The sequence below is a fragment of the Rhineura floridana genome, chromosome 8 (assembly GCF_030035675.1).
Source record: "Rhineura floridana isolate rRhiFlo1 chromosome 8, rRhiFlo1.hap2, whole genome shotgun sequence".
In the NCBI taxonomy this organism is placed as follows: domain Eukaryota; kingdom Metazoa; phylum Chordata; class Lepidosauria; order Squamata; family Rhineuridae; genus Rhineura; species Rhineura floridana.
Genome location: NC_084487.1, coordinates 10932872 through 10949095, shown reverse-complemented (window position 1 = coordinate 10949095; position 16224 = coordinate 10932872). Strand labels below are relative to the sequence as shown.

General features: G+C 41.6%; 1 protein-coding gene across 5 annotated transcripts in view; it reads right to left on the bottom strand.

Moving 5' to 3' along the window:
- Positions 1 to 15254, bottom strand: part of EXOC1 (exocyst complex component 1) — a 42367-nt gene extending 27113 nt beyond the window's left edge. For 4 of the 5 annotated variants that reach the window (XM_061638245.1, XM_061638247.1, XM_061638249.1 and 1 more), the window contains exons 1-5: positions 15128 to 15254; positions 11392 to 11525; positions 10821 to 10951; positions 9816 to 9975; positions 3181 to 3368 (exon numbers count right to left, since the gene is read on the bottom strand). In XM_061638245.1, coding sequence (XP_061494229.1) covers positions 3181 to 3368; positions 9816 to 9975; positions 10821 to 10951; positions 11392 to 11515 — 603 coding nt within the window. In that variant the 5' untranslated portion in view covers positions 11516 to 11525; positions 15128 to 15254. The remainder of the gene's footprint in view (positions 1 to 3180; positions 3369 to 9815; positions 9976 to 10820; positions 10952 to 11391; positions 11526 to 15127) is intronic. The other variant, XM_061638246.1, reaches the window with a different exon arrangement.
- Positions 15255 to 16224: the final 970 nt, after the last annotated feature.

Here is a 16224-nt window from a genome sequence, read left to right as displayed (position 1 = left end):
TGGCCAGGGCGGTGGACACGATCGCTCCTGAGCGTTCCCTCTCACGAAGTGGAGCCAAACCAGCCCCTTGGTTTACCAAGGAGCTGGCAGTGATGAAACGAATGAGACAAGAGACTAGAGCGATGACAGCGGAAGACTCGGAGTGAGTGTGACCGAACACGGGCTAGAGTCTATTTGAAGGCCTACTCCGTGGCAGTGCGGGCAGCAAAGAAATCATTCTTTTCTGCCACCATTGCATCTGCGGGGAGCCGTCCAGTGGAGCTGTTTCGAGTGGTCAGGGGTCTTTTACATTCTGGCCTCCGAGAGGGTAATATAGACCACTCAACAGCCCGCTGTCAAGTGTTTGCACAGCACTTTGCATATAAAGTCGCTCAGATTCGTTCCAACTTAGACGCTATAATTGATACAGTCTCAGGGGATGTAACTTTGGCTCCTGCCTGTCCAATAATAATGGATTCTTTTCAATTTGTACAGCCCGAGGATGTGGACAGGATCCTTGAAGAGGTGAGAGCCACCACATGTCTGCTAGACCCTTGCCCTTCCTGGCTCATTAAAAGCTCCAGAGAGGGACTGGCTGAGTGGGTGAAGGGAGTAGTCAATCCCTCCTTACAACAAGGCAGAGTTTCAGTGTGCCTAAAGGAGGCAGTTGTAAGGCCTTTGTTGAAAAAGCCCTCCCTGGATCCCTCCATAATGGATAATTACCGGCCAGTGTCCAATATTCCATTTTTGGGTAAGGTAATAGAGCGTGTGGTGGCCTCCTAGCTCCAGCGATTCTTGGATGAAACAGATTATCTGGATCCATTTCAGTCTGGTTTCAGGCCTGGTTATGGGACGGAGACGGCTTTGGTCGCCTTGGTGGACGACCTACACAGAAAACTGGACAGGGGAAGTGTGTCCCTGTTGGTTCTGCTGGACCTCTCAGCAGCTTTCGATACCATCGACCATGGTATTCTTCTGGGCCGCCTTGCTAGGATGGGACTTGGGGGCACTGTTTTGCAGTGGCTCCGTTCCTTCCTGGAGGGACGAACCCAGAAAGTGGTGCTGGGGGATTCCTGTTTGACCCCTTGGCCATTGGCCTGTGGGGTCCCTCAGGGCTCAGTTTTGTCCCCTATGCTATTTAACATCTACATGAAACCGATGGGAGAGGTTGTCCGGGGGTTTGGGGTTTGGTGCCATCAGTATGCTGATGACACCCAACTCTTTTTCTCCTTTCCACCTAATTCCAAGGAAGCTGTCTCAGTTTTAAAGCAATGTCTGGCATCAGTGGTGGACTGGATGAGGGTGAACAAATTGAAGCTTAATCCAGACAAGACAGAGGTGCTCCTGGTCAGTCGTAAGGCGAATCAGGGAATAGGGATACAGCCTGTGCGCCAACTGTGCCCGTTCCTTGAGCCATCTGATCTGGCCATGGTGACACATGCCTTAGTTACATCCTGTTTAGATTACTGTAATGCGCTCTACGTGGGGCTGCCTCTGAAGACTGTTCGGAAACTTCAGTTGGTACAACGTGCTGCAGCCAGAATGTTAACTGGGGCTGGTTACAGGGACCATACTACCCCGTTAAAAAAGCTCCACTGGTTGCCAATCTGTTTCCGGTCACAATTCAAAGTGTTGGTGATGACCTATACGGCTTAGGTCCAGGCTATTTATCAGACCGTATCTCCCTGTATGAGCCTGCCCGGGCCCTGAGATCCTCAGGAGAGGCCCTTCTCTCAATACCCACATCTTCTCAAGTACGACTAGTGGGGACACGTGAGAGGGCCTTCTCGGTGGCTGCCCCTAGGCTTTGGAATTCCCTAGGAATGACCCCCTCCTTGCAGTCCTTCCGCCGAAAAGCAAAGACCTTCTTATTCCAACAAGCCTTTGGAATTGAAGGCTGTTAAGGATAAGGCATGAAGGGTGCTCCATTGCTAATGTCTATTATATTATTTTTAAACTAGTTTGAACTCTTTTAGCTATATGTGTGTATGGTTTTAATATTGGAAATAGTTTAATCTTATTTTAATGTAGACTTTGTATGTTTTTAATTATATGTATTTTTATCTGGAAGCTGCCGTGAGTTCCAGTTTTGGAAAAATGGCGGGGTATAAATAAAGACAATAATAATAATAATAATAATAATAATAATAAAATATAACTGGTCACAAATCATGTGATTCTACTACACTTATGCAATTCCAAGCACATCTTTTCATAATAGTTACAAAGCCGCCTTATACTGAAATGCACATTTGATCCATCTAACACAGTATTATCTGCTTTGATAGACAGCAGCTCCCCAAGGTAGAACTCTTTCCATCTTTGCCATCCATGATTCTTTTGGGGTTTGGTCAAAAAGCCAAGTATTGAACCTCCAACCTTTTGCATGCAAAGCATGTGCATCACTATAGAAATGAGCCCTTCCCCAAGCAGTATTTTCCCAACTGGGATGTATTTTATACCTTAATAGCATTAATTTGCCCCTTAAAAGTTTGCATGTTGAACATGTTTATGGAGCTGAAGATTCCTAAAGCTTCTCACTGTATTTCAGGGCTGGGAATAGAAACTTGAAAGCAGTGTACTCTACACCAATGGTGGGAACCGGCTCTAATTAGGCTACTGGTCCTTCCATGCTGTCCTGTCCATCACCTGACATGAGGTGTGGACAGGTAAAGCTGCAGCTTTAAACAGTGATGAATTCAAGCCATGGCTACAAAGGAAGAATCTTGGTGGCCCTCCAGATGTTGTTGGCCGACAATTCCCACCACTTCTGACCATTGGCTATGTTGGCTGGAGCTGATGGGAGTTGTAGTCCAAAACATTTGCAGAGGACCACGCTGGCTATCCCTTTCCTAGTTTAAGTCTGGAAAAAAAATGGGAATGCACTGCCTTCAAGTCGATTCCGACTTATGGCGACCCTATGAATAGGCTTTTCATGGTAAGAGGTATTCAGCGGGGGTTTTACCACTGCCTTCCTCTGAGGCTGCGAGGCAGTGACTGGCCCAAGGTCACCCAGTGAGCTTCATGGCTGTGTGGGGATTCGAACCCTGGTCTCCCAGGTCGTAGTCCAACACTCTAACCACTACACCACACTGGCTCTTTTAAGTCTAAGCCAAACTATATTGTACACAGGCAAAGAACTATTCGGCTGTAACCCTAACCCTTGTAAAGTACACTGCCATATTTCAGAAAAATCATTACCCCATCTAGCACTTGCAGCTCTCTGGATAACTTATCTGCAAAGGCTTCTGCATTTGAGATGGCATATTCACAGCCTTCCATCATTATTTCAATGTCCTGTTCTTCTCTTGCATTCAACTCTTGATATTCATCCACCACCTCTTCATCTCCTCCTGCCACATTCTGATTCTCACCACTTGGAACAGATTCTTCAGACAGCAAAAAAAAAGATTGTAGTCATGAACAAATGGATACATTACTTCCGACTTCACACAGGTGACATACATTTTTGACTGACAAGACAACAATGCCAAAGAAAAGGGAAGGCAGCTCTCCATGCAGCGTAAGCCCCATGAGATTTCTTTGAGTGATAAAGACAGGAAACACTACTATTGTTCAGGTTCTTTTCAATATAAAAGACAGACTAATGTCACTAAGTGTTAGGTATTCTGCTTGAATTCATTCACACTCCTGTTTTGGTAATTAATTGGAGAGATAATTGGAGTTCAAGACACTGCATGGTAAAGGCTTTGACTATGTTAAAGGTCTACTCCCAAAATGTCACCCAGGTGGCAACCCTTGCCCTTGGAGCCCTGCCAGGATCCTATCATCACATTTTAAGATAGCAGACACCAAACCTTTGCTGTGCCAGGCTGAAACTGACTATTTCCAGTGTCCATCTCTGTCACTTCTTCCTCATCTTTAGAAATCACATAAAAACATTTTAACCTCATAGTACTTTTTAAAGATCCATTGTAAGGTTGATCTAGTTTATTCTGTTTCCTCTTTGCCATTTACTGCTTTAAAAAACAACAATAACACTATAAAACAATCATTTCTCCCCCAGTAATTAGCTGAATATTGTCCATCACCTTTGCCCAATAGAGTTCAATTTTAACGTAGTATTACCAGATAGTTAAAATACCAGCATCGTTTGCATCATATAAATAGATGGTGGGATGGGATGGCAGTGTTTACCTGAATTCCCAGCAGGTGGGCCGCTGCTGCTTACTGGGAGAGAGAGTGGGAGGGGCAAGGCAGTAGAGATATTGGTGCTGTGCAAATGCACCAGTAGTGCCAATATGGTGCTCCTGCCATTGTGTTTACACAGCACCAACCTCCCTGTCACCTTACCCCTCCCACTCTCCCTCCCAGTAAGCAGCAGCACGCTAATGTCTGGGAGATTATGTAAGCACCACCACCTACCATCCCGTCCACTACTGGCTTGATCAAATATAGGAACAATATAGTGTTAAATCTGGCTGCTGCGCAATAGCACTGCTGCAAGGTTATCAGATAAATTTATCAAGTGTGCACATCATTCAGAAACTAAACATATACAACAACAGGAAGAGAAACAGATGGGGAAATAAGCCAAAAATAAGCTTTTTTTCCTTACTTAATCCTTTTATACTTATTATTGTAGTATTCATGATTAACAAACTTAGTTGCCTTCAAAACATATTTTGTTTTTAGCGTAAATATTGAGAAAAAACAATACTGACTAATAATTTCTTTATTGTGTATTATTCTACACTTCCTTTCCAGCTGCTAAGGTCTTTAGATGATGATGTTTCAGGCACACAATTAAGTATAACTTCAAATAATTGCAGAGTCTCTTCCAACAATCTTAAAAACTCATTCATATAGAATACAGTTTCATACTTATTCCCCATTTATACTGTACTGCCAAGTTTCACAGCAAAAAAAGAAGAAGAAACGCCTTCTTTCTTGCAAAAGGCTTATGGAGACCCAACACATTCTTTTATTCTCGTCTAAAAGCAAGCCTTTCTCCCAAACTCTGGAAGAGTGCTAATGCAAGCTATCTTGTCAACTCTCTTTTCACCACTAGCACAATTGCAAAGCTTGCTTCATGTAAGTTTCCTCTGTAGAACTTTTATCATTTACCCAATATTCCTTCAGAAAAATCACTGTGATACATTGCTAAGGAACCTTTTTAGCCAGAGGGCTGCATTCCCTTCTGGGGTCAAATGCCAGTGATCAGTGGGAGGCAGAGGCAGAAGCGGGCAGAGTAATGAATGTAAATTTTATATTTGTACAGTTGGATAGTTTCCACATACGCTGTCACATTCCTCTCTATCCTCCATCCAGACAAGCAAGCTGTATGATCAGAGTTCAAGGACACACTCCAGCCAACTCTCAAGAAGGGTGCAAAGCCGACCAGTGAGGGGTGTGGACTGGGGAGAGTTCCGAGGACCAGAGAGAGAGGCCTGGAGGGCCACATTTGGCCCTGGGCCTGAGGTTCCCGATCCCTCCTTTGACAGGTAATCCAACAGCTCTCGAGTTATGTCTTGCTACTTTCTGACTCAACAAACAAGGTCTTAGTTCTGCGGTGGAGGAAACCTATGTTCAGGAGGCGTTCCACTTTCGAATGTGGATGGGTGCTCACATGATTGAACGCTGCTCCATGCAATTCTGTTCTAAGGTTAGCCTGCCCCTGCCTTTCCCCGACATCTAAGTTTCAATGCACAGTGGCGGTTATTATTATTTTAATAGGGAGAATCCCAGACACTGCTTTATCAACCAAGTGAGAACTTGTCTTTCTGGCTGCCCCCTTGTTTCCCCCACAATGCTGAGGAATGATACTCCATCTGGGGTACAATACAAAAGGGTAGCGAAGCAACCAAAGTGCAGCTCTGCTATTGCTACTGCTGTTGTCACAACATGCAATAGCAAAGAGAAAAGAAAAAGAAAAGAGCAAAGGTGAAGGATGGATGCACACATCCCAAGATCTGAGGCCAAATTTTGCTGAAAGAGCCCCTGTTTTGGAGAGCCCTGAATGGCGCTTCTCCCCCCTCCCCACCCCCATATAGTCAGCTGGTTCAGTTGAAATTAAACTATTTTGACATCTATGGGGCCGATTTCTGACATTCAAAATCCACTTTAAAGCTACTTGCATGCTTTACAATTTCTGAGACTAGAATATGCTAAAAATTTTAGCATTTTAAATTTTAATTACAAAAAAGTCCCACATTCTAAGAAATTTTGCAATATTGCTACACATTGCATATCATGGACAACAGTGGCAGATATCTGAAATAAAAACAGATGCTACATTAGTGCAGGTGTGGGGAACCTCTGTCTCTCCAGATGTTGCTGAACTACAACTTCCATCAGCCCCAGCAAGCACGGCCATTGGCCAGGGTTGATGGGAGTTATAGTTCAGCAATTATCTGTAGGGGCAAAGGTTCCCCACACCTGCATTAGTACCTGGTTAATGCTCTTTACAACATTATAAAGTAAATGTGAATTGGACCCACAGAGCCAGAGATAGCAACTTATTTATACCTATTTCCCAACTAGTTACAAAATCAGCCGCAATTTTGAGTTTTCAGAATAGGAATGGCTTGCTATCTTAATTTGAGCCCTTTCTATATACACCCAGTTCCATGCTTGCATAACAAAGAGTAGCTGTTTAGTGTGGCTTGGCCACTGCACTCCAAGACTTAAAAGCAATAATTTGGCTGGCTTTGAGTGATAGGAGTCAAGGGTGTGTGTAGCTGAGTGTTAGTCTATCACAGGGATGAGGAATCTCCAACTCCAAGGCCTAATCAGGCCTGACAGAGGCCCTAATTTGGCTCGCAAGGCTATTTCCCCACAACCACCTGCCTGCCCCACCCCAACATCATATTTGATGTCAGATATGAGGCAAGGAAAGGTGTGACTTCCATCACTCTGAAATTCGTTTACAAGCGGTTTGTATTGAAACCACTTGCAAACAGTCTTCATAGGCAAGCCCCTTTCAAGTTGTCGCCTGATGTCATAAAGACATCAGGTGGCTGCCCCGCCAACCTGTCAAAGTTGGTCTGCATGGGTGGTATGGAGGGAGGAAGCTTCGTTGGCAATAAATCTCAGCATGAGCTTTGTCTTAATATCAAAGCCATCATGCCTTCTCTTCTCTGGGACAGTTAACACCATTGATAACAGGGTCACGGGATCCTGCAAAAAAGAGTCCATAAGTAATACAGGAAAACAATATACAACTTTGTCATGTTTCTTATTTTTGCTAACATGTCCTAATCCAATATAAAATGTGATGAGAACCAGAGTCTAAAATAATCTAGAAGCCATTTTTAATGACTGTCATAAGAATTACAATAAATACCATACAATACATCGGTTTCTTTTGCAGTTATCAGTTCGTATAAAACAGGAAAGTTTACAGTACAGCTCTATGCATCAGTCCAACAGGGCTTACTCCCAGGTATGTGAGTACAGAACTGCAGCCTTCGCTAGTAAACTGCTTTGGGGTTTAGGTATCATACATACATAGGTATGATACAAGCATAATGCTTTTAACACCAAGATATTTTCAAAGGAACATATTAGAAATGATGTGATCAAAGGTTTTGAGCACAATATTGAGTTTGGAACAAGCCATAATGTGGCTTTCTCAATCAACACTAGAAAGAGATAAGACGATTTGTCCGGTTTTAGGGGGAAACTTCAGGCACAACATTTTTAGACCTAAAACAAGTTGTTAACATAAGATGTCAACAAGGACATCAAAAGGCAAATTTTGAAAATCCAAACACTAGAGTGACACTAGCTGCTCAGTGGTGTCTTCTACCACATTTCTTCACATTTGGAGACATTTTACCTGCTCCTTGCAGCATTAAGGCTTCAAAGTTATGAATTTGAATACTCTTGAAGAATATTTCCACCTGCATTTATAGTACATTCCTGACTGACCTGAGGAAATGTGTTTTGCTTAACAAAATGGGTCACAGATAATCTTAAGAAAGCAAAAAGCAACTGAATTAGTCATACAGAAGAAAAACAGAAGGAAAAGGTGTTACGCACCTTCTGCAACTTTAGGTAGTTCTGGAGAATTAGAAAGTATGAGAAAAGCAGAGGAAAGGAAGCAAAGAATATTAGCTAAGCAGTGAATGAACACAGATTTTTTCAAAAATGGCAAGAAATTGTCACAGTTTCAAAGGTTTGAGAACTTTTAAGTAGACTACAAAGCAGATTTCTTCATATACATGCAACATCTGGACAACCATATGGTTTATTCTTAAATTTTAAAACACACCAGCATGCAAGTTGTGCAATTAATATTCACAACAGTATGACAGTAACCTGATATTCTACACTTGTATTCAGTTGTTATTCTCAAAATGGTCAGGCTAGACCTGCCAAGCAGTGTAATTTAATAACATATAATAATCTGATAACTTATTACTAAAGCAAAGTTTAAATTGTTATTTAGGCTCTTCACATGCGACACACAGGAGTCAAGTCACCCAGGACTGCAGACTTTCCTTGGAAAAACACCTTGGTCCTAGACGTACAACTTTCACTGATTTCAATGGAATGGCCAGGGAAGTGGAGCATGCACTAATCGTCTAGTACTAAATACATGAGACATAATCCAGTAAGGCAGTTCATATGCGTAAGTGGAGCTTCACTACAACCAGCTACAGAGGAGAAAGGCCTCTGTGGAAACACAAGAGACGTATCTGCCGCATTCTACAGGCTTGCCACAAAGACTACAACCAGTTTAGTACACTGCAGCTCGAATATTTTCAAGTTGAGGCATAAGCATAGGGGAGGCCTTCTGCTCAATGGCAGAGCAAATATTTTGCATACAGAGGGCCTCAAGTTCAGTCTCCAGATTCTCCAGGTAAGACTGGGAAAGATTTTTACCTAAATCAACGGAGAGCTGCTGCCAGTCAATGTAAACAATATCAAGCTTTTTGGACAAATGGTCTGTATAAGGTAGCTTTCTATGCTTCAGATTCCAACACAGAATCTGAGCTCTTGTATTTGTTATCAGTTGCTCGTGGGCATAATTTACAGTATTCATTATGACTGTTAAAGCCTAGGGCCCACATATTGCCAGGAACACCACTTCTTCCCGGGATGCACAACCACCGCCTGTATATCAAGAAATACTGATAAGGCTTTGATATGGATTCCTTTGGTCTGTCGTGCAGAGTGACTAACTTTCCACTTGTGGGGAAAGAGTTCCATCGTGCTCAATCCTTTGCCTTTTAGGATGAGGGTAAAAACCTGTGTCAAAGCATTTTATGTACTGTTCTGATTGGTTCCACAGACCGGCATATGCACCGATGACATTTACTATTCAACTTTGTTTAGCAGATTTATTTTTGATAGCTAGTATGGTGCCGTGAACAGTGTTACACTTAGGCAAGGAGAAGACATTTCAAATCCCATTCATCCATTGAGCTCGCTGCATAACTTTGGGGCAGACACATAGTCTAACCTACCTTCCAGGTTGTAAAAAGAACAAGAAAAAGGGGTGGGAAGTTTAAACCATACTGAACTCCTTAGAGAACAAGCAGGTACAAATGTAATAAGTGAATTAAAAAGTGTGGAGCTCACCTTAAGTATCCACTTTGACGGAAAGCCAAGTCACAACTCTTTAAGATAACATACATAAAAAAGTAGGTTGCAATGGTTCTGGATCATAACTATCATGTGAAATTAAGTCCCACATATAATTCTAGTTTCAGGGTTAAAGACATACGAAGCCCACAGGAAAGCCTTAGTTAGTAGATGCATGAATGAGGACAGTACTAACAATGTGCTTTTCTACTTATTTTAACATACGCTGAAAGTAATATTTAAACCATAATACAGCATTACAAAAAATACATCTGAAATTTTACCTTCCAAGAGCTGAGAACTAACATTTATGAAGTCAATCTTCTTTCTAATATAACGCTGATTAAGTTTCCAAATACATGAAATGAATGTGTTCTTTTCTGCTATACTGCTAGCAACCCATTTGTACACCTTGTCAAAATGTAGATCAAACTCAGGGCTTTCCTGAAAAACAGGCACAAAACAGATGGCAGCAATCATAATACATTTTCAACACAATGGCTTAGATCCCAACTAAGCTTCAGCTGGTGGAAGCATCCACTCATGGGTGCTCCCACCAGGAATATCTGCTCTAAAGAGTTGGAGAACTCTCTGGAGCACCATGAGATGTGGTGCAGGAGGTTACAGGGGAAGGAGAGAGTGGTGAAAAATGCTGTCAACCTCTGTGCTCCAGTGGGAGCCTCTCTGTTCACAGCGGGCTGGTTAGGATCCAAGCCAATATATTTTATAAGAAGACAATGTTATGTAGCATTCTAAGCTTCTTTAATATAGTTATTGATCATCAAGAGCATGCCAGGTGCTGCACACAAAACAAAAATGACATGGTCTCCACCGAAAGGGGAACAAAGATTGAATACTTCCATAGGAAGTTAATAAAAAAGAGTTTTGAATGATAATTGTCTGTTTCAAATGCAAAAATACTGCTTTTATAAGCAATACACAAACATGCCAATATCCAGAATACAGATTCTGAATTATGCTTGGTTTGATTTTCATGGTCAACACACACAAAGAAAATTCTTTAGTACGTGAAACAAACAGAAAATAACCCCTTATCTCCAAAGAAGGTTCTCTTCTGTAAAAGTTAGACATACAATTTGATTCTTTTAAATACTTCCTCTGAATTACGTCTCAGCTTGCTAGGAGTTACTCACAAGTAATTGTGCATAAGAGTTAGCTACAGTTAGAAACTTGCCAAAGGCATGGCAGTATTTCACTAATGAAAGTATTTAGTGTATTTAGTGCCTGTGCAGAGTGCAGATTTGCAGTACATTATAATAAAGACTTACTTTGACGGCATCCTTGGCATCAACAATGGCAAGATCTCGAAGTACCCATGCAGTCTGTCTCTTATAGAAATCTCCCTTATCTGATTTTTTCACTTTTACTACATTCACCTGTACTGGGCGTTCAGTTGTCACTGTTAAGTACAGTACATAATAAATCTCCATAAGAACTAACACCAGTATAAGATGATAATGCCCATTTTCCCACAGTCACATATGATATCATCTCGTGTTTACTTTGTAGAATTCCATAAAATTGTAATTGTAATACATTAAAATACAATATATAAAAAACAAAAGAATCAATAAAAATACAATTAAAATCTATTATGAATATTTAATGTGATGGGTGTGCCGTCTCCCACAAATTCACAGACATGTCGCAGACGATCTGAATGAAGCTCATGGACCACTGTTTGGAAACCCCAACTTAACCTTTATAGGTAAAATTGTACAAAATAATAGTGAAGAAAGTAGCAGCCTTTTTGCAATACATTTAATTAGTTCTAGTGTACATCATGGCCAGGAAAGGTAGAGAAAATGTTTGTCGATACCTAAAACAAAAATCATATACCTGTGGCACATAAAAAGCAGTTTCTCTTCTTTTTTCCTGCTTTGCAAACATTAACAATGCTTAGCAAACGTTCATCATTTGGAGTGAAGATATCCCTCTGTAAGGCATGTTTGATTGCAGTCATTTTCCCTGAGCTGTAAGATATGGGCAATGATCACCACATTCAAGTACTTTTCTTTGTAGGCAAACATTCTATTTTAGTTCCTCTACAAAACTCTAGTCTTCTACAAAGCAAGTTTTAATGGCTTGACTACAGAGCAAAAAGTAATATAGATGTGTTTGCCAGATTTAATTCTGAATGCCAGGGCCAGCTCCAGGTTTCTGAGGGCCCATGAGCAAAGGCTGTAGGGGGGCCCTTGCCCTCTTGCTTTCCTCCTCAAACCACACTCCTCCTCCCTCTTGGCCTCACCCAGAGCTTGGAAGTAACTAGTTACAAGTAACGAATTACTTGTAATTTATTACTTTTTTGAGTAACGAGTGGGTAACTTCATTACATTTTGCTGGTAATAGAATGAGTAGTAACTTCATTACTTTTGAGGAGTAATTGTAATGTTTCCAGCATTACTTTTGTGCATTACTTGGGGGGGGGAGCAGGGGAAGTCTTCTGCTCCTCTGATTTGTTAATAAAAATCATGTGCTTCAAATTGGGCTTCTGTGCAGCGTTGTTCTTCCTTCATGCTCTATGGGTGCTTAGGAGGCAATGAGGGAGGAGGTGGAGAGCGAGACGGCGTGGAGAAAACAATTGTTTAAAATTTGACAGGAGTGGAAGGAGAAAAGAGCTTTAGGCAATATATATATACAAAAATATGTGTGTTGGGGTATCATCATTGCTGGAGGTGAGGAGAGGGGATGTGAGATTCTGTTGTGCCATTCTGTTAATCTTACAGATAAAACAAAATATTCTACTACCCTCTGTGTGTGCGTGCTTATTTTTAATGTTGTTTTAGGCTACTTAGATGTGCAGCAGCCAAGGCCAGCACCTTGTAGGCAATTTTTTTTTGAAAAAAGTAACTAAAATGTAATTGTAGCAATTACTTTTGAGTAAAAGTAATCAGTTAAGCAATTGTAATTGTAACAGTAATTACTACTTTTTGGGGGCCATGTAACTGTAATTTATTACTTTTTAAAAGTAATCTTCCAAGCTCTGGCCTCACCCTTTTAAAGTAAAACAAAACCTGAACAGAAAGACTGGGGTGACAGAGGAATCAGACAGGAGAGAGAGACAGAAAGGAGGAATGCCAGACGTCTGTCTGTAAGTTCATCGGGGGCATTCCTGCCACATTTCCAGAGTCCCTGCTGCTTGCCCTGCAACAGAGCACGCCATGCCAGGAAGCCTCCTCTTCCTCCTTTGCTCCTTCATGATCCAGCCTGGCTTGGAGCGGCTGCTGCTGCTCTTTCCTTCTGCCCTTCTGTGGGAGGGCATTTAAGGGGTTAAAACTACAAAAATTAGGAGGCAACTAGCCTAGACCATCCCAACATCAGCCCTGAATGAGAGTTACCAAGTTGAGACCCTCTGGACTCAGCTTTTCAACTTTGTGGTATTAACCCATCAATTGCTCCTCCACTTTCGTGAATCAGATAAAAAGAGAAGCTAACAGGGACAGGAGTGTGTGGGAACTTCTTGTTCATTGGTACAGCAGCAGATCCCATTCCGCTGGGGCCAGAGAGGGCCCCCTCTGCATTCCTGGACCCTCGGCCAGTGCCCCACCCGGGTCACTGCTGCAGCTGGGCCTGCTTAATGCCACAGCAGATATTATTCTGAAATTCAAAGGAAGCATACATCCTTTGCATAAAGTATACATGTACAAATGTTGGATGCTTACAGAAGTGAAAGCATATTTTTTATTTTTATCTAAGGGTGCTTCCATGAATGATTTCGCAACACCCTATCATTGTCGTTCTGCTTTAAGGTAGAAGTAGAACAGCAAATCTGCTTCTAGACTCTAGGAATTGAAACATTTTGTAGCCAAGTGGGCAGCACTCCTTTCTCCACCTCCCATTTTCTGAAGGGTAAAGTGTTATATATTATCTCTTCTCATGCCACTCTTGAGCATGATTCCTGCCCCCTAGACACACACAGCAATTTGGGGAGAGAAAAGAAATGGCTATAAATGCAATGCTATTTGGAAAGTGGTTAATGTGATAAGAGTTGATTCTTCGAAAAGAAACATATACCATAGAAGAAGAAACGGCTAGCACAATCTACACAAGGGAAAACCACACAGAAAAGCTACTGAATAGCTGCACTATAAACCATCTACACATGGGGAAATTGCACGTTTTGATCATGACATTGTGAAGATACCCTGTAAAAAGTGTGTGAACAAACAATGATTATTCCACAGTAAATGCCTGCTATGGAAGCAGCCTAAAACAGAATATACTGGAAATACCAGCATATATGAAGAGAACAGCGTATTTGATACTTGCAGTCTCATACTGGATTTTTAAAGGGTTGGTGATGTGGATGAAATCAAAGAGGAACTTACAGACACATCTAAAATTTTAACTGGTGAATGAACACCTTGAAACGAGCCAAGTGTGATATTGTATACTGAGCTCACAAACATACAACTGAATGTTGAAAACATTTTTAAAAATCAGATAAATCACCTATTACATAAATCATATCCCATATCACTTGGTGAAGCAATCACTGAGTCAACAGCTACAAAATCACATGCTCACTTTAAAGGTGAACATTTTCTACACCTAAACAAGTAACAGGCTGAGCAACATTTAAAAGTAATTTTTAAATTATTAAGATAGCTGAAGACATGATGCCTCCACTGGCTTAACTATAGGTGCCAAATCAAAACATCAAACATTTGGGGGACATTCCAGCAAGAGCATTTGTGGACCTGATGTTTTGAAACACACATTATCACCTTTGGGTCTAATAGTGGCACTCTATGCATATCTACTCAGAACCTACCACCAAGTAAGCACGTATAGAACTGCACCTTAAAGCACTAGAATAAGGAACAATTACAACAGGAATCTCGTAATCATCTACACAGAGTTTGGCCTAATTCAGATGTTCCCTTTGAGGAGACCCAACCTGTACGATATTACAGCGCCATAAGTTTACTTTATTTGTTAAAATTGACCAATCATTTAACTCGTTTTCATCTGTAAGAGGCATTTAATAATCTTTGATAAAGCAACTCCAAGAGCTCCAAAGAGAAATATTTTAGATAGGTTCTTTTTTATTTTAGAGTAGATTTAGATTGTTTTGGTTGATGTAATACTTGATTGTATAGTTTTTAAGACCAACTTGTTTTTTTATTTGAATTACTTTGTAAAGCTGTGAAATGTTACATAGCTCAGGCATGATATCTTTCCGATTATTACTGTCAATGTACCAATCCTTGTGACGCATTACAGCATTTAATAAAATAAAGAAAACGCTGACCAATCGTGTCTATTTTAAAACGTAACATTAAATGTCAATTTCAGTTTGTAATTGTTGTGTGGTTTTTTTGTTCATTGGGACAGGGCTTGAGCTTGAGAAGAGGAAAACAAAGGAATGCATATGAGGCTTCCAGGGGAGAGGTTTAGAAATCCAGCGCTTCCCTTCCAAGAGAAGGATTTTGAGAGGGGGCCTACGCATTCGTGCATGATAAAGGGGCATGGGATGAAGGGGTAGCTGTGAGATACGTCAAAGGAACGGGGTGGGGGAAATGCCAATGGAACCGCCACGACCGCCGTCGGGACCCCACAAGCGGCTTCTTACCCCGCTACCTGCGCTGGACAGCTACCCCTGCTCGACTTCGCTCCTCTGAAGCCACCAACTACGGCCAGGCTCTAAAGACCCGCCTTCTTTTTCTCTCTCTGCAGTCGCATTTCCTGCTTCTGTCACGTAAACTGACCCGGAAGTACACATGACCGGCTTTAACGCGCACCATAGAGATTGAAGTCGAAGCGGATAGATCTATCGCTGGGGCACTCTCATGCTTTCTGGCCAACCCCATGACATGCTTTCAGATGGTACTTTTTGAGTAACGGCTGCTTTCTTGCCACCATCCCATACAGGCCAGTGTTATACAGAGCTCTTGATATGACTGACTGATGCACCATTACTCCACTCCCACCCTCTGAACTCTGTAGCTCCTTCAAAGTGATTGTTGGCCTCTCTGTGGCTTCTCTCACAAGTCTCCTTGTTCCAGCGCTAGGTTTTGAGGGACGGCCTTTTCTTGGCAGTGCCTGCGTGGTGTGATGCAGCTTCCGCTTCCTGATTATGGATTCAACTATGCTCACTGGGATATCCAAACACTTGGATATTATTTTGTACCCTTTTCCTAATCTATGCATTTGTATTACATTATCTCTCACTTCTGTAGAATGCTCTTTGGTCTTCTTCAGATCCACAGCCTGACCAATGATCCTTCAACAGTGGGGGGTTTTATCCTGACAATGTGACAGCAACTTTAATGGTTCACAGGTGGAGGCCAATGGTAAGGTAACTGTGTTCTCGATAGGGCAACTTCTTTCATCTGTGTAAACTGGGAGCTTCCACAGCACATGGGTTGAATACCTATGCAAGCAACATATTTCAGTTTTTTTTGTTTCTTACAAACATTTCCCAATATAAAACCAATGTAACCTTACAATAACTGATGTTGATTGATTGGCTCAAGTCCAGAAAATTTTGAATACAATGCTATTTAAATTTTGATGTCTTTCACTTTGGGCTCAGTTTGCTATGATTGGCTACTGAATAATGCCAAAGTCTTGAGAATTACACAAAAGTTCAATTACAGTTAATGAGTTTGCACAGTGATCATTCATGGTAGTAGGGTTGCCAGCTTCTTGGCCTGAGACTGATCCTGT